This window comes from Bubalus kerabau, chromosome 6 (genome assembly GCF_029407905.1).
Source record: "Bubalus kerabau isolate K-KA32 ecotype Philippines breed swamp buffalo chromosome 6, PCC_UOA_SB_1v2, whole genome shotgun sequence".
NCBI lineage: Eukaryota > Metazoa > Chordata > Mammalia > Artiodactyla > Bovidae > Bubalus > Bubalus kerabau.
In genome coordinates, this window is record NC_073629.1 from 35,492,896 (window position 1) to 35,517,627 (window position 24,732).

Sequence of the window (24,732 nt, forward strand, 5' to 3'; positions counted from 1 at the left end):
CATGAGGAAATAAGCAACTGTTAAGTGTCTGCACAAATGAAAAGCGGTAAAATTAGAACCCAAAGAATGTCACACGTTAAATTTAGTAAATTTTAGTATTTATTATTTTTAAAAAATAGACTATGTTGAAAATTATCGATAAAGTAAAACAGAAAGCAAACAAAATAAGGACAAGGAAATCCAAGCATATATGAAAAAGAAACAAGGACAATTTCTAAAAAAAAAAAAAAAAAAGAAAGAAAGAACGAAAAGTAAAGTCGATGAACACAGAAACTAAAAAATAAATAAATACAGCTTACTCAGCAGTTTAGGTACAAATTTAAGACAGAACTAAAGAATTGAAAATTAAATCCAAAGAAAAATTTCTAAAATGAAATACAAAAAGTAAAAGAAATATTAAAACTCGAGAGATATTACAAGGCATGAAAATAATATGAGATGTTTGAATAAAATAAGAATTTATAAAAGATATGAAACCTAAGATTTTAGGAAATACATTTGAATCCCAATGAAAGAAATAAAAATAAACCCTCAGGTAGACATAGAATGGCACCCCACTCCAGTACTCCTGCCTGGAAAATCCCATGGACGGAGGAGCCTGGAAGGCTGCAGTCCATGGGGTCGCTGAGGGTCGGACACGACTGAGTGACTTCACTTTCACTTTTCACTTTCATGCATTGGAGAAGGAAATAGCAACCCACTCCAGTGTTCTTGCCTGCAGAATCCCAGGGACGGGGGAGCCTGGTGGGCTTCCGTCTATGGGGTCACAGAGTCGGACACGACTGAAGTGACTTAGCAGCAGCAGCAGCAGACATAGAATAGGGAAATGTACAGAATATCAAAGACAAAAGCAACCAGAGAGAAAAGGCAAATTACCTATATAAAAGTATGACGAAACTGACAGAAAACACCCCACCCCATACATACACCTTCCCAAGAGCTAAAGTGGAAACCAAGAAACAGCAGAATAACACCTCAGTGTTGCGTGAAAATTACCATGAGCCTAGAAATTCAAAGCTATCATATAAGAACAATAATAAAGACATTTTCAGACAGACAAAACCATAGAGACCCTACCACCAAGAGACCCACACTGAAGAAATTTCTGAAGGATACACATCAGAAAAGAATAGAACTGAGCTCAAAAAAGGGAATGCAAGCAGAAGTGGTACACAACATGACTGGTTAACATGCACATACAACTAAGAAAAATAATGCTCACCATTAATTCTGGAAATAAAAAAGACATAAGGTAAACAATAAAGAATTAAGAGAACATTTAAGGAGTGCATAATTTGAATTAAGTTTTCTAAGGCTCCGTACTGTTCATCAAGAGGGCAAAGATACTAATCTCAGACTTTGGTGAGTCAAAGATGTGTACTATAATTCTAAAGATAACTGCTATGAAAGTACAAATAAGCTATGTAACTTCTAAAATAGGAGAAAAGGGAAAAATAAAACTAAATAAAAGGTCCTTAGATCAAGAGAATTACCCTAAAGAAATACTCAAACACACGTAAATGTGTGAGAATGCTCACTGCATATTGTTAGGAAGGGTGCTAGTTTTGACCTAGTCTAAATTTCCATTGTGTGGAAAATACATGAATAAACTGTGATAATCATATAAGAATACACCAAACAGCAGTAAAAAAATTTATACATGTATCAATTTGGGATAAATATCACAAGGATAATGTTGAGAGATACTTAAAAGCAAGTTGCAGGACTTCCCTGGTGATACAGTGGATAAGAATCTGCCTGCAATGCAGGGGATACGGGTTTGATCCTTGGATTGGGAAGATCCCACATGCGCAGAGCAACTAAAGCCCATGCGCACAACTACTGAGCCCGTGCTCTCGAGCTCTTGAGCTGCAACTACTGAAACCCACATGTCACAACTGCTGAGCCTGCGTGCTGCAACTTCGGAAGCCCATGAACCTTGAGCGTGTAGCAACATGGGAAGCCCTGCAACGAGAAGCCCATGTACAACAAAGAGCAGCCTCTGCTCACCAAACTAGAAAAAGCCTGTACACAGCAACGAAGACCCAGTGCAACCATAAATAAATTAATTAATTAATAAAAAAAAAAGTCGCAGGAAGACACAACATGACACCATTTATATTAAGATTAAAAACACAAAGATAGCTTGGGGTCATGATAGAGTAAGATGGTCAGAAGACTGCCCACCAAGAAAACAAGTATAAACCTGGATGAAACTGTGGGGGAAAAAACCATTTCAGATCACTTGGGAAAATGAACCACAGGCAAATGACAAATTAAGAAGAATTTACTCTTTAAAAATGTTAGTATATAGGTAAGAATGGTGGTGGTGACTATGCAACCTTTTGGCCTGAGGTTACATCCAACCTGCACAGTTCTTCCAACTCAGCAAAAACTGCAGCTTTACGGACTTGAAGCTGGCTGAGAGAACCACCAATTCTACTGCCTGAGGCGGAAGACTTGATACAAGGCAGGAAGCAAAGTGAGTAGAAAATCCTACAGCTTTGCTAAAGGCAGACCTGGTTTAAAGACCTGCGGCACTGGTAGCACAAACCTTGGTCCCAGGATGGGATAGGCGGCATATCAGCCGGAAATTTAATGGGGAAACCCTGAGACTAAGAAAGCCAAAGAAGACAAAGTCCCCCCACATCCTTAGCGACTGCCAAATTATGCCTGTGCCAGGGTAAGCCAGAGAAAGCCCAAGGAAAAAAATAAGAAAAAAAAAGGGGGATAGTGGGGAGAAGACTCAAGAACTGACTATGACTTGTAATGCAGTCCTTAACCCACAATCAGATTGATCAGCGGTCAATGGAAGGTTTACAGGCTTGAGGTGTCTAAATACAAGCTCTGCCAAGATAACTGGCTGACCTCTAAACTATTCAGACATAGGGCAACTACTAGGAACCAAGCTAAAAAATTAAATTTAAAATAAAAAAAGCCCTACAATGACATCAGTGGCTACACTGCAAGGGGCATTGATCCCACAGCTTAAAATCTATACAAGTTACTAAAACAAAAAACAACTTAGAGTTGCTGTTACACAGAACAGTATCTTAAAGGCCTAATTTTCAGCCAAAAATTAGTAGATGTGTAAGAAAACAATAAAGGGTGATCCACATGCTGGAAAAAAAAACCATCAACAGAAACTGACCCTAAGTGAATCCAGATGTTGGATTTAGCAGACTTCAAAGATACTATTATAAATATGATCAAATAATTAAAGAAAATTATGCTAACAATATGTTAATCAATGGAGAATTTCAAAAGAGAAATGGAAAGTAAAAAAGAAGCAAATGGAAATTCAAAAGGTGATTAGTACAATAATGAAATGAAAAATCGAGTAGATGGGCTCGATAGCAGATTTGAGATGTCAGACTAAAGAATCAAAGAACTGAAGATGGATCAACAGATATTAGCATATCTGAAGAACAGAAAGAAGAAAGGTGGAAGAAAGGTAAACAGAGCCTCAGTGACCCATAAGACAAAGTCAAACGTTCCAACATCTGGGTGATGGTTCAAAAGCAGATGAGGGAGAAAGAAGTGGGCAGAAAAAATTTGAAGAAACAGCAACTGAAAACTTCCCAAATTTTGATGAGAACAATTAACTTGTAAATCCAAGAAAATTCAACTAATCCCAGGAAGAACAAACACAACAAGAACTCCACTTGGGCACACAACAGTTAAACTGCTAAAAGCCCAAGACCAGTAGAAAAATCCTACAAAACAGAACTCTATATACATTGTTTAGAATACAAATATATGTAGAAAATGTATGAAGATATATAGATCAATGATAAACAGCAAATTCAAGATAGTGAAGAAGGGAGAATAATAAAAATCAGAGAGTGATATATAGGAAGCTTGAACTGTACTTAAAATGATTCATTTGTTAATCTGGGCACCAAGTATAGGGTATGCATTATAATACTATCTACAGCTTTCTGAATGCTTCAAATATTTTCTCACCAAAAGTCATCAAAAAGGATTTTGTCATCTGCTAATGTGAAGGAAAAAAAAAAAGATAAGGGGAGAAACTCTTCTCTAGTTTCATGAAAATATTTTTTATAATAAAGCACATTTTCATATTGCCTCTCTGTGTGTATGTGTGCATGTGTGTCTGTATGTCAGTCGTTCAGTTGTGTCTGGCTCTTTGTGACCCCATGGACTTTTCTGTCCATGGAATTTTCCTGGCAAGAATATTGGAGTGAGTTACCATTTCCTACTCCAGGGGATCTTCCCAACCAGGGATCAAACCCAAGTCTCTTATACTGGCAGGAGGATTCTTTACCACTGTGCCACCTGAGAAGCCCCATTGCTTATCTGGATTCATTAAGACAGTTACAGTTACAGAAAAACTACCTTTTAAGTGACTACATGCTTCAAGGAGAGTTATCAATATAGGAATATCTGTGTACCATTTCAATTATTAGTCTGCAATATCACAGTGAAAATTTCACTGACTTTCATTTATAGATTTTACCTTACAGCTCCTGAGCCATTCCAGACTGCTGGGCACTGGGAACAATATGGCCACTCTTTTGAATCTAATCTGTTATCAATGGCATCCTAGGGAAGATAAGAATTAAATCCATCAAGAAGATACTATAAACTCCAATATTTTGTTTGTTTTATATAAAACTCAAAACTTATATTTACAATTAAAGACCATAAAGATACATATTTAATAAAATAAGGTTAGCCCTCTTTTTGAAACTCACAAATCTTATTTGCTACAAAATTAATGCAATTATTAAACCAATATTTATTGCATGCCTACATTTCTTATTTAGAGGGTTACCACTTTGGTGTAAAAATCCCAGATACTTTATCAGGGTCTTTATCTCGAGAATGCTAGGGGTTTGTAAATACCATCTTAACCCTGACAGACTTCTTAGGCTACCAGAGTCCAGGCCTTGCCTTTCATAGCTGAAGTCGTTCAGTCGTGTCCAACTCTTTGCGACCCCATGGACAATAGCCTACCAGGCTCCTTTGTCCATGGGATTTTCCAGGCAAGAATACTGGAGTGGGTTGCCATTTCCTTCTCCAGGAGATCTTCCCGATGCAGGGACTGAACCTGGGTCTCCTCCATTGTAGGCAGATACCTTACCATCTGAGCCACCAGGGAAGTCTTTGCCCTTCACAGTGATGGCTTTAAAACAAAACATGCATCCTGGCCTAGGTGTATTCAAGACTATCTGATGAGATGGAAGAAGCTTTCTTTTTCATTTAAAAATGTTTCCTTCTTTTTACGGTTAACATCTTAAGATATTTATGTGTATGTATATAATACACACATAGTGTTTGATCAGTACAGCATTTATATAGTTTATAAATAAATGTATAGTGTTTTAATCAGTACAGCACTTACACAGTTTATAAATAGCCACATACTGTAGGCTCTTGATCACATTTATTATGAGAAAGTATACATAATTAAAAGTTTGAAGACCACCAATTTAGAACACCACAGCTTTAGAACATGGTTGCACAAACAGTAACAGTAAGTAGGAATGGACACAAGGTCCTCCGTAGTCCTGCTGCTGCTGCTGCTAAGTCGTTTCAGTCGTGTCCAACTCTGTGCGACCCCATAGACAGCAGCCCACCAGACTCCCCCGTCCCTGGGATTCTCCAGGCAAGAACGCTGGAGTGGGTTGCCATTTCCTTCTCCAACGCATGAAAGTGAAAAGTGAAAGTGAAGTCGCTCAGTCATGTCCGACTCTTAGCGACCCCATGGACTGCAGCCACCAGGCTCCTCCATCCATGGGATTTTCCAGGCAAGAGTACTGAAGTGGGGTGCCATCGCCTTCTCTGTCCGTAGTCCTAGAGTATTTCAATAAGACTGCAAGATGTGAAGAATCAAAGTTTCAGGAGAACCCCAAAGGCCTTAGGTTGCTACTGAGGTAAAGTGGAGTTTTTGAATTTAACATGTAAATCCTTGTTAAAGGGTTTGAGAAGGTCAATTCTTATTTTTAAAATACTATCAATAGCAAAGAAAAACTCCCTAGTTCCACATTCTTGTTACAGATCAGGAAAAAAAAATCTTACATTGCAGGGAAAAAAGTCTAAACTCTGAAATCTTCATCTTAAATCAAGCATGTGTAAATGACATAGAATTAGTCAAGCAAAACAGAAAAATCATGGGATAAACTGTACACAATTTCCAAAGGAAAGTAGAAATTAATGTTTAATAAGTTAAAGGCAAATTGGAATAAATAGAACTATCTGATTATGACTTTATTGAGCTCATAATGCAATTATTAGTTCATTTTCTAATTTCCTATAATTGAAAATTATTTTGTAAAAGCAAACAGTACTAAAAGAATCAGGCATCTGTTGATTATAAAAGCAAACGATAGTGAGGTTTACATTTTAATCACAAATCCATTTCTAAGAATATTGGAATTTAACACTCTAATAGTGATCACAAAAAATGTTATTTTGTTGAACTTTCATTCAACTAAATTATTCATATTTCTGCTACATAGTAATGTCAAACAACAGAGTCTTTTTCATAAAGCATGCATGTGCTTATCTTTTTAAATTTATTTTGAGGCAATTAGTGGTATGAATTGGCAGTCTTTAAGGGAGAACTTTCAAGAGCTTCCTCTCCTCCCTTGATATCAGATACAGCCTTCTTTTGTGAACCCTCTCAGTACTGCAGATAATTCCTGACCCAAAGATATGCTCAAACTGACAGATAAATGGACAGAGAGTAAAAAATATTCTACAAAGGGCAGAGTATAAATAAAATTTAATGAATTTTACCTCCAAAATATCTTTGATGAAAGGTGTCCATCTAGACAGTTGAAAAGTTTCTTCTGCAGACCGATCCTTTCTTGATGGTTTGCCTTGTTGAGACTAATATAATTAGAGGAAAAAAACTAAAGATCAGTGATTTTATTTAGTGATACTCTCTTTATCTTTTCTATCAAGATGTTTAATTTACAACAAATACTATGTTGTATTTGACTTAAAACTAAGAGTGGAAAAGTCCACTAAAAATATCTGAATAGGTGTAGTCACATAACTTCACAGTATTTCTGTACATTAATGATAAAATTTATGATAGTATCAGAAAGTGTGTTTTCTCCAAAATGCTTATATAAAACTTGATGGGAAAGAGTAAGATTCTACAGACTTCTTCAAATTTTGCTATAAATAAATCATAGAAAGAAAAGCATAAATAGCAAATTACAACGGAAGCTAAAAGATATAAATTCACTAGAAAAATGTATTTGTCCAAATTACTCATACATGGAAAAGAAAAGAAAAATTTTAATATTTTACTTACCAAATCTACAAAGGAAATTAAGAAGACTGTCCGCATGGATTCCCACATAAGAAAACATATTTAATGCAAACAACCACGTACACACATGTATAAGGTTATACAGAATGAACGATTTCTTACTGGAGGGACAATGGGAACACCGAGGTAGCTCCAGTTACGAATCATGTCACTCTCATTTTCTATCTTTACATTCTGGATCAATCTGTCCAAGTTTTCTTCTGTAGTTCCTTAGATAAATAAAAATGAATGCACAGTCAAATAATTGCTACCACAATCATTTCTAGGTTTAGGTACCCAAGAATAAAGCTTTTTTTTAAAGAAAGCAAACATTTAAATTATATAACCTTCAATCTGCTCCCAATTCCACATTTTTCCTTTTATTTATCTTAATCAACTTTAACCACTACTTTTGATTCTACCAGGGTTTGATCCCTGGGTTGGGAAGATCCCCTGGAGAAGGGAAAGGCTACCTACTCCAGTATTCTGGCCTGGGGAATTCCATGGACTTTACAGTCCATGGGGTCGCAAAAAGACACGACTGAGCGACTTTCACTTTCACTTTTCACTTTAATTTTTCTAAGATTCTCTTATGACCAGTAGTAAACCACTTATTGTAAAGTAATTTTAGATCTGGGTACTCCTTGGAAGGAAAGTTATGACCAACCTAGATAGCATATTCAAAAGCAGAGACATTACTTTGCCAACAAAGGTCCTTCTAGTCAAGGCTATGGTTTTTCCTGTGGTCATGTATGGATGTGAAAGTGGGACTGTGAAGAAAGCTGAGAGCCGAAGAATTGATGCTTTGAACTGTGGTGTTGGAGAAGACTCTTGAGAGTCCCTTGGACTGCAAGGAGATCCAACCAGTCCATCCTAAAGGAGATCAGCCCTGGGTGTTCTTTGGAAGGAATGATGCCAAAGCTGAAACTCCAATACTTTGGCCACCTCATGTGAACAGCCGACTGATTAGAAAAGACCCTGATGCTGGGAGGGATTGGGGGCAGGAGGAGAAGGGGATGACAGAGGATGAGATGGCTGGATGGCATCACCAACTCGATGGACATGAGTGTGAGTGAACTCTGGGAGTTAGTGATGGACAGGGAGGCCTGGCGTGCTGCTATTCATGGGGTCGCCAAGAGTCAGACACGACTGAGCGACTGAACTGAACTGATCTTTATCTTAATATATTTATTAAAAAATAAACAATCTATATTACCATTAATACTGAAGATATAAAGTAGGATTGCTCTTATTTTATCATAATTATCATGATTTTTACTGAGTAGAACTGGAAGGAGTACTCGCATAGCATCTTTGACTTTCTGTCCTTCTGCATCAGTTCCAAGTGCCAGGTCCTTAATGAAAATGAAATATAGTCAGTGGTCTATGATCTAAATTCATTTTTCAGTTAAAAATATTACTAAAATTTGCCAAATTTTAATGGAAAATTGATGATATTTAATAGGAAATGTGAGCATCACTTGTAAACTATTACTGTATAAAATGTAAAAAGTCAAAACAATTCAGAAAGGAAGAAAATCATTAATCTAAACTTTTGCTAACATGGTAGACATGAGCTACATGTGGCTACTGAGCACTTGAAATGGCTCTAGTCTGAATCAAGATGTGCTGTAAGTTAAAAAGACAGAGTTTGAAGATTTACATTTGAAAAAAAAGTGTAACATATTTCAATAATTGTTTTAATACTGATTACATGTTGAAATGATAGTATTTTGGATGTACTGAGTTAAATCAAGTATATTATTAAAATTAACCACACTCATCTCATTTTACATTTTTAATGTAATGACTAGAATATTTAAAATTAAATATGACTTGCATTCTATTTCTATTAGACAATACTGATTTGAACAGTTTTGGCATCAGAGAGGAGCCTTTAATTAAATGTGCCTACACAGTACTCTGCAGGGTGTTACCTGAAATGCTGCACCCACTGAAAAAGGCCAGTCAACAATGTTACCCTGAATTAATGCTCCAAACATTGAAATCATCCCATTCAACCAAACATGCAGATTAGGAGGGACAGCCTACTATTAACATGATTACTGGTTAGCATTGGTAAGGAATATTGTATTAAATACCAAGTGGGTGTATCTCCTCCTAAAAGAGATTGTGTGGTTTAGGGCACTATATTGAGCAAAAAGTTAGGTTTTACCTTACAGAGTTAATTCTGGAAATCTACCTTGAATGTAGGTGTTTCTGATTCTGCACTTACCTGTTCAGTTTTGCAGAGCTTTTCTATATTAGGCTTGAACTTATTCATGCAATCTTCTGCTAAGTTAAGATGAACAACTTGCTGAAAAACAGAAAAAAATCAATTATTTAAAGCATTTTCATTTCTTTCTGTGTAACTGATAATGCTAAACTTTTGAGATGGGCCTGAAGGGAAGTATGAGCTTATGTGGGAAGGAGGTACCATGTAAATCAAGGGAAACGACTCAAGAAAGGAAAAAAAGTGCAAATTATCATGATCTAAAGGGGATACTCAATAGACCACAAAAAAACAGAACGAAAGGGTTGAACTTGTATTGGGTTTACAAGTAGTGAAAAATAAAGTGAGAAAAAACCAGTGAAGTCCATAAAGTCAAGCAGAAAAAGTTAGAATTTACGTTAATGATTTTTGATTAGGGAGTAATACAATAAAAAAAATTTAAATATTATTCTGACAATGACTTCTGAGAAGGACTGGAACAGCAAAAACAAACAAAAAATAGTTTACCTGCCCACACAGCTTTAATTGCTTTAAAATTTACTAATATATAACTATTAATTCAAAGAAGCAAGCATAATAACAAGGATTTGTCAATCCAATATTGAATTTTCTTATTAAGCTGATAAAAAATAAAAGTTTCTCTGGCTGTTCAAGACAAAGATATAAAAAAGTTTTGGCTGGATTTGAACAAATATAGAGAATTCTATTGGGTAGCTTAGACATTTGGGGTATTTCTCAGACCTAAAGTAAGGGTTTAAAGGACAACTAATACCAAGTATTCCATGACACCCAATGCTAAACTTGACTACAGAACTGGGTGGACTAATAAATTAAAAATGATTTCTTATATATGATACCACTTACCTTAGTAATCTGTTTACGGAAATGAGGCATCTTTTTCATCAGCTGGGTAAGAGCACTAAGTGATGTCTAGGAAAAATCAAACATTTTAAAAAACTAACTTATGATTCAGTTGTTTTATACAGTAACTTTTAAATCCTATAGTTTTAAATTTTTATTAATTTACTAAATATTTGCCAATTAAAAAAAACAATTTCAAGAGGTTTCCAGTTGCAGCCATGATAAAAGTAGCTGATATAAAAATTATTCTCCCTCCATAAACAAAACCAAAATTGGACAAAATAAAAAAAGACAACAGCTTTCAAGCAAAGGATGTCTTAAAAAATAGTTCAAAGTTAGGTTACTTGAGCAAAGGGAAGCACAGGAGGTGATCCCTGCACTCATCTGGCTCTTCTCTGGAACATTTTCCAAAGCACAGTAAAAGGAGGTAGAGTTCAAGTAGAAAAAAAGTCTCTCTGAGCAGAGGAAAAAGAGATCAGAGTTTGGGGCTACTGAGGTAGAGTTTGTGGTCCAGGGGTACTAGAGAGTAAAAGCCAGTCACAGCATAACTCACAGATGTGTAGAGGAGATGCCTCAGGATCCCTGGCCAAATACTAAGCTGCATGTGTACAGGGCATAAGTCTTAGAGGCCTAACAGAGAATGACTGCAGAGATTTCAGATGGTCTTTACACTAAGACAGTACTGGCATTCTCTGATCCAGACAAAGTAAAGAGCTCTAAGTGAACATCCCAGACATTCAGTCCTGGAAGGACTATGTCTTTGAACTAAATGTAAAAGTGAAATACGCGCAACGTAACAAAAGCCTCACATGAAATTTCCACACAATCTAGGTTATTTACCAGCAAATTAACCAACTGCCAGAACAGAACTCAGCACTCTTTGTTAACAGAACATCATCAATAGCCTCTGCAATATAGCATCCACAAGCTCCAACATACAATATATAACTGGACATGTAAAACAGGAAAAAGTGATACTCAAGTGGTAAAAACAGTCAATAAAAGCAGACTCAAAATAATCCAGATGCTGGAGTTAGCAGACAAGGAATTTAAAATAACATATTTATGTTAAAGAAAACAGGGGAAAAGATAAACTATAAATGAACGAAAAGATGGAGTATATCAGTAGAGAATCAGACTTTATTTAAAAAAATGCAATGAATGTCCCAGAACTAAATGCAATCTTTGAAATTAAAAATACAATGAATGACATACATTATTGGTGAGACTGTAAAATGGTACAGCAAACTAGTAAGTTTGGAAGTTTTCTACATGATTAAATATACATTTACTATATGACCCAGCAATCCCATTCTTATTTAAACAAGTGAATGAAAACATCTGTTCACACAAAACCTGAATGTTCACAGTGGCTTTATTTGTAATTGCCATCAACTTGGGAAAAAACCTAAATGTTCTGCAACTTGTGAATGGATAACATCCATACAATATATCCATACAGCGGAATACTACTCAGCAATAAAAATTTCGAAGCTACTGTTATATGTCACATGGATGAATGTCAAGTGCAATAGATTAAATGAAAAAGCCATATTGTTGTTTTTATTATGTTATGACGTAAATGACACTTAGCTGTCATTCTGGAAAAGGCAAAACTATAATAATAGAAAAAAAGAATAGTGGTTCTAAGGTGGAGAGGTTGCCTACAAAGTGGCAGAAGGCAATGGGGGGATATTGATGGAACCGTCCTATATCTTGGTTGCATGAGAGTATACATTTGTCAAAACTCACAGAATCATACACTATAAAGGGGAACTTTACTTTCTAACTCAGTTTAAAAAAGCACTAGTCAAAATAAAGCAGGTATGGCTATATTAAAATCAGACAAAGTAGAGTTTAAGGCAAAGAATACTGCAAATGAAAACTAAAATGACATTTTATACTGATAAAAGATAAATTCAATAGAGAACTATCTTAAATTTATAGATTCTAATTAAACAAGGCTGCATCAGTTGATACAGTTTTGAGAGTTGACAAGATTATTAAAATAGACTACTTCAACCATACATTATACCATTCCTGGTAACTGATATAAAAAACAGATAAAAAATTTGTAAAGAGATAGAATATTTGAATAATATGGTGAATCAACTTGGCTTAATTAACATTCATGGAATTTGTATTCTTTTCAAGTACACATAGGGTATTTACCACAACAGATCATATGATAGGTCACAAGCCAAGCCTGAACAAATTTCAAAGGACTAAACTCATACAGACTCCATTCTCTGACCACTATATAATTAAATTACAACTCAGTAACAGTAAGATAAGTAGCAAACTCACAAACTCTTTGAAATAAAAAAAAAAAAAAATTCCTATATAACACATGAGTCAAAGAAGAAATTATAATAAGAAAATATTCTGAGCTAAATGGAAGTAAAAATAGGTTATTCCAAAACTTGGGAAACGCAGCTACATAATGTTAAGAAGGAAATAACTAAATATATATAGGAGAGAAAAAAGTTGAAAATCAATGTTCTTAACATCCGACTCAAGAAGTTAGAAAAAGTAAAACAAGCCAAAGAAAGTTGAAATCAATTCAATATAAAACTAACATACAAAAGAAAAATCAGCAAAGCCAAAAGCTGGTTCTTCGAAATACTAATAATTTATAAATAGGGGATGTTAATAGTAAAGAAACTAAAACACAAATCAACAAAATTAGGATTAAATAGAACATAGGTACAGGTTCTACAGACACTGAGAAGATAAGAGGATATTTGAAAATGTAGATGTAATAGACAAATCCCTTAAAAATGCAGTATCCCAAAAGTGATACAAGAAAAAATTAAAACCTGAAGAGCTCTGTACCTATTAAAGACCTTATAATTAAAGACTTCCCCATAAAGAAAACTCCATGCCCAGACTGCTTCAGTTGTGAAGTCTTTCAAGCAATGATGGGACAAGTAACGACAACGTTACACAAACACTCCAGAGAGTAATGTGGCAGGGAAAGCATTACAGTTTATTTTAGACCAATATAATTTTGCCACCAAAACTGCCTAGAACATTACCACAAGAATAAAAAGAATTATTGCTCATAAACCTAGAAATACTATTGCTCATAAACCTAGAAATAAACATTCTAAACAAAATATTAGCAAGCAGAATCCAGTGATATAGGAAAGGGATAAGTTATCATAACTTAGTGGAGCTAATTCTAAGAACGCATGGATAGTTTAATGTTAGAGAACAGTGAATGTAACTCATCACATGAACAGAATACAAAAGGAAAAAATAATTTAATAGGTGCTGAAAAAGCATTTGATGAAGTCTGACATTCACTGTTGATTTAAAAAACAAAAAAAAAAACCTGTTGACAAATATGGAATAGAAGGGAACTTCTTAATCTGACAAAGGATGTATCTAAAATAACCTAAAACTACCATAATACCCAATGATGAAATAGCAAACACATTTCCCCCAAGGCTGGGAATGGGACAAGGATATCCTGTCACCAGATCTACTCTATATTTTACTGCTAGGAGGTATTAAGAAAATACCAAATAAGAGGTACCAAGAAAATTAGTATAAAATGTATAAAGAGTCAAAAGGATAGGCTATATTTTCTTTATTCATAGATATTATTGTGCAACTTTTGAAATGACAGAAATGTCCTATATCTTGATTTAGGTGGCAGTTCCACATGGTGTGTGTTTACATGTGTGTGTGTATGAATACAAATATATGTATGTAAAAAGTTATTCAGTATACACATAAGATTTGTGCATTTTATTTAGGTAAATTATGAATGTGAAAAGTGAAAGTGTTAGTTGCTCAGCTGTGTCTGACACTGTGACCCCATGGACTGTAGCCTGCCAGGCTTCTCTGTCCCCAAGGGATTTCCCAGGCAAGACTACTGGAGTGGGTTGACATTCCCTTCTCCAGAGGATCTTCCCGACCCAGGGATCAAACCTGGGTCTCCTGCACTGCAGGCCAATTCTTTATCACTGAGCCACCATAGCTTAATATTAAAAACCCTAACATGAATACATTTATGCAATTGGCTAAATGGTCTTTTAAAAATAAACTTTAAATGTAGCAAGACAGATAAAATATTGCTAAGTGTTGAGGCTGAGTAATGGGTACAGGAAAGTTTATTTTCTCTACTTTGTGTATGTTAGAAACTTCTCAAATGGAAAGTTAAAAAGATAAAAAATTTTACACAAACTTTAAAATTCACATTTGTCATAACCTTGAAAGTTATATTAACACTCTTACCTTTCCTTCTGTTGCTTTCTTTGTTGATGAAATTTCCTTCATAAGCTTGGGAATTTCCCTGTCAAATTATAAGAAAGTTCTTTAAATTTCTAAAGTGTAATTCACAAAACTATCTTAAGATTAAAAAATGTACTATTAGTACTGTGTAATTAGTATTTTTTTTAAATATGGAACAAAAATTAAACAGGTTCACATACTCTAATACAACTGCAATATGGCGATGTCGAATTTTGACCCAGAGGTCATCATCTTCTTCAAGGATTGCCTCCTTTTCCTTCCCATCTGTCTTATATCTACAAGTAAGAGAAGTATGAAACTTTTGGATTATTTTGTGCCAGATAAAGTAAAAGAAAAGTTTTTATAAATAACAATTTTAAGACACAGCTCAAGAAACTGAAGATTTTAGGAGGATAATGAATACCTATCCAAAACTAAGGCATATTGCTATCCATACAACAAAAATCAAGTGCCACACCCACCATGACCTTTTTACTTTCAATGTTATTTTTTGCTGTCATTATTACAGACTTTTATCTCAGTATCTTAGAAACAAAAATTCAGTGTTCCACAGTCAACTTTAACAAGGGTGAATATATTAACAATTTGTATTCTAATTGCTCAAAACAATACTTTTGATGTACTAATAACCATCAACACAATTGTCAAACATCCATTAAGAAATGTCACTCCCTAATGAAGTCTATGAAGTACTGAAGGTGTTTCAGAGTTGGTACAAAATTCACAAACATATATATTTATCTATTTCTATATTCTTTCCTTACCCTATAACCACATCTCCTTTAAAGAACTGGGAAAGGCAATGAGAAAAAAACTAGTGTAGCCATTAAAAACTTTGATTGCTTTAATGAGTTCTACTGAACTGAGAGGCAATTAAAGAGGTTCAAGAAATTACTCCAAATGGATACTTAGAAATTTCTGCTCTGTATTATTTCCATTAAAAATCGTGATGGAGCACAATCCATAGGAAGGTTCATGCTTCCCTCTAGTCTGATCCCTAGACTTTCTTGACTCAAGAAAAGGCATATCTCTGATTTTTTTGTTTTTAAATAAGTCTCTCCACTACCCTTAAAAAATTAAATCTTGCTTTCCTTGCCAGCAAACCTAGGGAGATAAATATTTTAAGTACTAGGTTAGAAATGTCTGAAAGTTAATGTCAATAAACTGGAACCAAATCCTTTAGTGTCCATTACTTTAAGTCATTTCCAAATCTCTTGAGCAATGTAGGTTTAGAGACCTAAAGGATAAGAGAGATAAATAACATCCTTTCTGAAAATTCGGAATAAACTGCTTAAAACTACTTTTATACTAGAAAAATAGCTATGTTGCTCTGTCAGTTAATATTAATACATATAACAAAGATAAACTCAGAATTTGACTAGAAGGCAAATAAAAATACAAGAGAAAATACAAAATTAGTTTAAACAATATTTGTTTTAAGAAAAAATATTAAATATAATTAGCACAAATTTTTGGATTTTTTAATCTACAAAAATTACTAAACATAAGATTTCAGAAAACTAATTTTCATTTTTATTACTTCCAAGCAGTAACTCTTAGCTGAAAAATGCCAATCTGGATTTTGAAATTATGATATCAAATAACATGTTTTATATATATGTGTGCATGTGGTACATACACTCAAATAACATGTTATATATATATATGTGTGTATGTATATACATAAATGATATACAAAGGTGACAATAAGATGGTTCCTTAATAGAAAAATAATTTCATTTTTCATTTAACTATTTGATATTACTTTTAAAGTTAATATGCTTATATCAGAGTTAAATCAATAATAGGTACCAAACTGGTAAAACTGCTTCTCTTCTCAATAACCATCCTATATAGTTTTCTAATATTCTAGTATTTTTAAATACATTATGGTGACAAGACACACGTTTACATACTTTTGGATGTCCAATTCAGAATAATCACTGCCTAACCAATTTGAATATGTTTTCCACTTCAATAAATATAGTAGTGGGCCCGGCTTATTTACTGAAAAGTACAATTCCAGCTGTTTAAAACCTATTTTTGTTGCAGACATAGTTAAGGAAGCAAATATACCAAAAAAGCTTCAAAGCAGTTAAATTACCTATTAACTAACAAAGTCAGGATATTTTTAATAGATTATGATTAAAGGTGTAAGAGAAAGATACAGCCTTGAATAAAAAAGGTTATAGGGGCTTTAGATTTCTGTTGCCTGCATAAATCATTAAATGCTAACATCCTATCCTGTTTGTATATGCCCTATATATTCCCTTCAAGTTATACTTGCTTGTATGTATCATTCTCAATCGGCAGTAGATCGTATGCCATTGCCTGAAAGGTCAGTTCATGCACAACAGTGGACACAGGATCAAAGCCACGATCAATTATTATGAGCTGGGAATGAGTTTTACCCTGGAATAACAAGATAAAATTATCTTAAGAAACTTCCATTTCTTTCTGTGAACACATTTTTAATATCTTAGAAAACAAAATCAGACTTATTCCACATTCTTAAACATGAAGTTAAATTAAAATAGAAAAATATGAGAGGCACAAGAGGGGAAGAAAATAAGACTACAAAACCAAAGCTTTCATAATTAGATTAACAGGCCTACTTAATAATATGATACTGTGAAAATTCCTTTAAAAAAATAACATTTGGCTTTCCCTAAATCTATTTTCTTGGAATTTAGCTTCATAAACACTAAAACTCATCTAAGTTATGAAAGGAAGATATTACCTGAGCTCTTTATGTTACACATTGCACTAAACTAAGCTTCCTAGTCCTCTGATACCACCTCTGTCAAGTCTACTCAGACTCCTCACTCTCCAGCCCAAGCCCAAATGCTGGAATTCCCCAGGTTCCAATCTTAGTCTTTGATTATATTATCTTGATAAGATAGTGGTAGCTGTTATTTATTAAACTCCTATATGTGCCAAACACATGCTAATCTGCCTAATCCTCATACCAACCAACCAAAGGACATATCATATGATCCATATTATATGAAAATACAACTCACAGTAAATATGTCCAAGAACACAGAGTTGGTGATAAAAGGAAAAACTATGTTTATTAAATATTTACTCAGCTTCAAGGATTATTCTAAAAACTTTTTATGTATTAATGCATTTAATCCTCTATATTATAAAATAGGTATTCTCCTATTACCCCCATTTTATAGATAAAAAACTTAACATAACTTGCTAATTGATATATACATAAATTAAATGGCAGAGCCAGGATCTGGACAAAGAACTTAATTCAAAACTGTTATCTTCCCCACTAAGCCACATTATCTATTAAGATTTCTACTACCATTTAAATCAGTAATATCCAAATCAAAATTCTCAAATCAATACTGGAAAATAAATGAACAGTTTCCTTGGTTTATAAAGAAATAAGACAGATTTTAAGCATAACCACTATTTGTCTTTTATATGTTACCTTTATTAGGCTCTTTTCATCAATCTTGTAGTAGTTTTCAAGCTTTTTTTCAACAAGCTGAGCAAGCTTACTGGCATTATCTAGAGGTTTACTAGAAACGAAAAAGATATTCAAACTATCTTTCAAGACACACTTTATATTATCAAGTTGAATTCTAAAATCAAACCATAAATTGCAAAATTTATGGTTGCAAAAGCTGGACACGACTTAGTGACTAAACCACCACCAGTATCACAGGGGATTGGTTCCAGGACCTCATTCGGATATTAAAATCCACTGATGCTCAAGTCTCGTATAAAATGGTATAGAATTTGCATATAACCTATGCACATACCCCATATCCTTAAAAATCATCTCTAGATTACTTACAACACTAATATAATGTAATGCTATGTAAACAGTCATAAATACTATGTAAATGCTATGTAAATAGTTGTCTGCATGTAGCAAATTCAAGTTTTGCTTTTGGGGACTTCCTGGAATTTTTTTTTTTTTTTTTACATTTTCAATCCACAAATGGTTGAATTTGAGGATGCCAAACTTATGGATACAGGATAGTGGACTATATTACATATTCATTTCCCCGAACAGAGCCAAACACCAAAAGCAGAAGCTTGAACAGAGACTGAACTCTAGCAAAAGATAAACCACTTGGTTCAGAATGTAATTAGCACAGCACCTGTAAGAAAAAGAATGGTTCTAACACTCGAGGTATGAGTAAAGAGCTTGTCTGGTCACATATGAATTAAGGAGATTTACAATATTTCTTCTAAGTAATTAAGAAAACTTTTTAAATGGTTAAGGATAATGAAACTTAAATATAACGCACTACATGAATCTGAAATTGAACAATTACGCCAACTACCTTGACAAATGTCAGTGTTTAAATTAAAGAACCTTTTAAAACAGAAACAAGTTATATTACTTATTATTAGTAGTAATAATAGTACAGTGTATTTACTTCTACCGTTTCATTAGCGCCATGTACTATATTGAGTGCTTTATAGATATTAACTCATTTAATTCTAAAAACAACTTTATGATGTGATTACTATTATTTTTCCCATTTCATATACAAAGAAATTGAAGGCAGAAGAATCACACAGCCAGTAAACAGCAGAGATTAAAATCCAAGCTGTTTGGCTATATAGAACAACATGAAAGTCTAAGAACATAATATTGAGCAAAGCCAGATATAAAAAAATATCATGACCCCATATATATATCAAGTTCAATATCAGGCAAAACTGAAATATGTGTTAGAAGTCAGAATAACAGTTACTTCTGAGGAGGAGACAGTGGGTGATGACTAGAAGGGATCATAAGGGAGGCCTCTGAGATGCTGTTAGTATTTTATCTCTTGACCTGGGTGAAGTCAGATGTCTATGTTCACTTTGGAATGATTTATCAAGCCACATAAATATAATTTATGCACTTTATAGTAAACTTTACTTTTAATAAGGAGCAAATAAATAAAGGTACATAGTACTAAAGTCTAACTTTAACTTAAAAAAAAACTCCCAAATCTATTTAAAATGGCCACTGGAATTAGATACCATATTTAGACAGTATAACCAGTATCCAGATACTATGACTATTTCAATTTGGTGGAAATTTAAAGAAACATTAAATGTAAGACAGTATTCCCCACAGGACAACCAAGACATTCTTCTAAGCATTCCTTAAACTCATGAAAAATATTCATGTAAATCATACCAAATTTAAGCTCTGAAATTCAGTAACAGAGGCTATCAGTTACTCTGAAATTTAAACCTTAAACTTTAAATCTATATATACAGCATGTCATAAAAAAAATCTGCAAACCAACACACAAAAGCACAGGGACATAACCTCTATACCAAAGAGCAAATAGACATCATAACATATAATGACACCACTGGGTGCCTTACCTTTTGTATCTTACTCCAGGATTTTCATCCAGGGTAGCACATACTGTAACTATCTGCTCAGCCATTGCTTCCATGATGGTATCTTTTCCATTTGCATTACTTGGGTCTGGACTGTAACAGTAATAGAATGCATCTGGTACATCAAGAGTATATACCTAAGTTAGGCCAAAAAAGTCACACTGTCAATTTAGAAATTTGATTAAAAATATGTATCAAGAAAAGCACAGTTATTCCTTGGGACTCTACAAAATACTTGTACTAACCATGCTGTTTCCTGAAACAACTGTGTCTTTACCTTAATTAAATCTCATTTTCTCTGTCATCTTGATTTATTCCTTTTCTCACTCTCCTTTCCTGCTTAATCTACCTCTCTCCTTCAGTTCCTATTTTATATATAGATTGTACTGTTGGATTTTCTCTACCTGTGCAGCAAATAAAGGGATCTGAGGTAGTCAAAGAAAAATAGAAACCTAATACCTGGCAAGAAGAAATAAAGCCAAAATTGGTCTATATATCTGACATACATTAAAATCTCAACCCATCAGAGAATAACCTAGAAATTTTCCAAAGTTAATATGTATCTTCAATTCCTTAGCTTATACTCTTGATATTAAGAGTATAGACAAATTTCTCTCCTTAAAGTAGAAAAATACTTCCCCAAAGAACACAGAATTGTGCCAGACATAGTACTGGTCTTTGTATACATACAGTGAAATCTCACAGACATTTTTCAACTAACAAAAGCATTTACCTACATGCAAAGAATTGGATTAGAGATTTACTACTGTGTTATTTGAGGAATACAAAAGAAAAGGCTCTCTAACCGGGGGTGAGTTTCACATTCAATTAATTTTAATTTTGTTTTTAAACAATGGTAGTAATCCCTCTTAGCCTAATGTATTGAGTATAAAAGTAGACATGTAATAAATAATATAGGTTAACTAATAAATTATGGATAAACTTCCCTGCATTTCCTTTCACACAAGTAATACATTTCTCTGAACATAACCTATCACTAACAGTAGGAGCCTGAACATGGACTGAGATTCAGCTAAAGCTAATGTGTTGTTTGTGTCTGTCCTGCTCAGTCTTAGCTGCCATAACTGCCAACAAGTACCCTACAGCTGGACTGTGGCCTTCTCACAGTATTCTATCCCACTGCCATAGAAAATATCTGTTCAAAAATATTTATTGCCCTTCCTAAAAAAAAAAAAAAAAAATTTATTGCCCTTCCTGACAGGGCCCCTCCTTACAGGTGTATAGTTCCCACTCATGGATATCAGGCTATCTATGGTCATTGGAATGTGAACAGAAGTGACATGTGCCTACTTCCCTGCAGAAGCTTTAAAAGCCATTGTATGGCTCCACCATCTCTCTTTTCTTTCTGCTATGTCCCAGAGAAGAGTTAACTCCACTCCTTCAGCTTACATCCCAGAATGAAGAGGATATACAGCAAAGACCTAGTCAAACCATGGTGGACAATAACATGAATGAGAAATAAACTTTGTTGTTGTGAAACACTGAGATTTGGAGATTTGTTACCAGATCTTAAATTAATCTAAGTTATTATCTAATACTCCAATGAACCAAGTAGAACTCTGAAGCTGGTTTTCTTTCTACACTCACATCTTGCCTTTCCTTCCCTTTCCTCCCCCTACTTTTCATCACCTACATGATGTGTTCCTTTAGACTATTACCAAATGCTTTCTTCATCTCCATGACCCACAACCAGTTCCTTAAATACAGGAATTCACCGTTACCCCTACTCACAACTTCCATTTACTTTTCTTGCAAAATTATAGCTAGCTTAGATCTATTTCTATCTAGACACAATCTAGCACCTTCTCTACTAACTATACCAGATTTTTTGTACTCCCCAAGGTCCACTGTAAACAAACTTTCTTATATTGATGCTTTCCGTCTAACTGTCCTAATTTATATGTGATAGTATTAATTAAACCCTTTGAAAGGGAAAGAGTTTTCTTTAATCCCTTTGACTCATGGATTTAGGAGAAGTCAACCACTTTTCTCTCCATGCAACTTCTAAATATGTTTAATGTAGAACTTCTCTTCTTTGGAAGACTATCATATCTGACTTTACCAATTTCTCTTCAATGATCTCCCAACTTCTACTTTTCCTTAAAGACTTTGGTACTCTTCTGTATCTGCCCATTTTCTGCCATTATTCTTGATGGAACCTGGTGCCTCCTACAACTTGGTCCCAGCCTACCTACAGATTTATTTATCATACCATCACCCCTAATAATCCATAATCCTGCTGCTTTCTTGTACTTTTCTGCTTCTGTATCTCTGCACTGAGGCTAGTCTCAATTTGTAGAGTATTAAACTAAAGTTACATAATATATTCAGAGAAGGCCATGGCAACCCACTCCAGTACTGCTGCCTGGAAAATCCCATGGACGGAGGAGCCTGGTAGGCTGCGGTCCATGGGGTAGCTAGGAGTCAGACACGACTGAGCGACTTCACTTTCACTCATGCTTTGGAGAAGGAAATGGCAACCCACTCCAGTATTCTTTTTTTTTTTTTTTTTCCACTCCAGTATTCTTGCCTGGAGAATCCCAGGTATGGCGGAGCCTGGTGGGCTGCCGTCTCTGAGGTCACACAGAGTCGGACATGACTGAAGCAGCTTAGCAGTAGCACATAATACATTAAAGGAAAAAAATCCTAAAGTAACCTTTAGAAAACAGTTTAATGTTAAGCAGATATCTAAAGATTTTACTATTATGGCCTTCATCAAAAACAGCAATAGCTTAAAGAAAAATTCATTATCCAGGACCTTTTTATTTCTTAAAATATCAACCTTATGGTTCTAAGAAATAGTAAACTATTCCAATTCTACAAAATGCTAGAATCCAAACACAGAGAACAGAGCTAAACAATACACTATCTGTGTGATTAGGGCAAGTTACTTAACCACTTTGATTTCCCCATCTTTAAAATGGAGACAGAATTACCATCTATTCATAGGGCTACTGTGAAGATTACATGAATACATTTATGTAAAGCATTTAGGAAAGCATCTGACAGAGAAAGTACTGTGTGTTTGCAATTATTATTATTAATTGAAGGCTCATTAACTATTCCAAAGGCAAATCAAATCTATGAGAATCCTTCATTTTATAAATTAAAATAAACGATAGTTTATAAATGCTGTGTAAAAAGTTTACTAAAGAATTTTGTTTTAATATCACAAATGGTTACAGAATATAAACATTTTTCTTTGGAGTCATTTAACAAAGATTATGCTCAAAATCTTTTGATTTCATAATCTAATAGGGCTGTACATTTTGACACACACAGGACTTAGAGATGTGAAATTTAAGTCCACTTTTACTATTAATGCTATATTCCAATTTAGTACTCCTGTTCCTCCCTTCATCAGAGTAAATGCTTATTTGTGGATTGTTTAAAATTCATCAAATACACAACACATAAAATATCGTTAGGATAAGCCTTTTTAGCAAATAAGTTCATAAAACTGCATTTTAAAATCGTTATTACAAGGGTCAAGCGAGGAGAATGGGCAGCTTGTGCTTACAGTAAAACCTTTTAATTTTAATTTTAGTTTATAATAATCCAAAATAAAAGGAGTTTTACTGTAAGCACAAGCTGCCCATTCTCCTTGCTTGACCCTTGTAATAAGCCTTTCAATGCTCAAAAAAATTTTTTAATAAAACATTTAAAAAATAAAAGTAGAAAGTACCTGAGATTCAAGTGGAATGAAGGAAATATTTATTTCTTTACATCTTCTTACTGACTTGGAGCAAGAAGCCTTAATTTTGTTAAAGAGACTGTCAGGGCAGACTGAGGAGGAAAAAAAATCAAAGTATATAACTGCATTTAAATTTTCATTCTTTTGAATAAGTCATTCCAACATCCAAGAATATTTATTTTTATATATAATTACTGACTTTCACAAAGTAATTTACTATGAGGACAGAGATGATATGTAAATAACTGCTTTTCACTTTATACAGCAGATAAATTCTAGTAATGAGCACTGTAACAGAAATTCCATTTTCCCCATTCATATCCACCATAACCTAAGATGTGTTTCCTTACAGAGCTGTTAACACAGCAAGCTAAAATTGTAAGGAAGGAAAATCAAGTCCAAACTAAGGACTTAATAAACTTTTGAAGGACTTTCAGAGCTTCTTAGGAATTTACACTTTTCTATATCTGCCACTAAGTGTAGCCACACCATACAAATTTTTCATCTTTCCTTGCATTATAGGGCCTTCTTCAATGTGAGGAAATTCCAAGCCTCCAAACTAGCAAATTCTGCACCCTAGAGCCGTCTTCCCCTTGCCCCTGCCTTTTACCTAACTGCTTATATTTTTGCTAAATCTAGGCTGGAGTATTAACCATGGGCTTATACTAACTTTTAACACGATATTCTTTAATTTCAAGATTACTTAAATTAAAAGAGGCTTCACACATTAAAGTTTATCAACTCCATAAACATGATTTCTGTGTAACAAGGTTACTTAAATGGCAAATACTTATGATATGGCATTTTCTAAAATGCAAACTGCTGTTAAGTATGAGTTAAATAATAATTTACAGGAAAAATAAGCTAGAAAGCTGCTTTTTATTTGAATCTACAGCATAGAAAAAGAAATGTGATAGATTTTCTCCCTTACTGTTAGCAAACAGATGACAGTTTCTTCACTGCATCTCCCAAAGGGTCTTATAATATACTATATTA

The 24,732-nt window shown here is 34.1% G+C and overlaps 1 protein-coding gene across 1 annotated transcript in view; it reads right to left on the bottom strand.

The window, feature by feature from the left end:
- Positions 1-24,732, bottom strand: part of STXBP3 (syntaxin binding protein 3) — a 50,919-nt gene that overhangs the window by 4,611 nt on the left and 21,576 nt on the right. Inside the window, exons 6-17 of the mRNA XM_055584900.1 lie at positions 23,728-23,828; positions 20,004-20,158; positions 18,094-18,184; positions 16,933-17,057; positions 14,825-14,920; positions 14,628-14,685; positions 10,386-10,451; positions 9,525-9,605; positions 8,505-8,643; positions 7,412-7,518; positions 6,766-6,858; positions 4,481-4,566 (exon numbers count right to left, since the gene is read on the bottom strand). Of these exons, the coding sequence (XP_055440875.1) occupies positions 4,481-4,566; positions 6,766-6,858; positions 7,412-7,518; positions 8,505-8,643; positions 9,525-9,605; positions 10,386-10,451; positions 14,628-14,685; positions 14,825-14,920; positions 16,933-17,057; positions 18,094-18,184; positions 20,004-20,158; positions 23,728-23,828 (1,198 nt within the window). The remainder of the gene's footprint in view (positions 1-4,480; positions 4,567-6,765; positions 6,859-7,411; positions 7,519-8,504; positions 8,644-9,524; positions 9,606-10,385; positions 10,452-14,627; positions 14,686-14,824; positions 14,921-16,932; positions 17,058-18,093; positions 18,185-20,003; positions 20,159-23,727; positions 23,829-24,732) is intronic.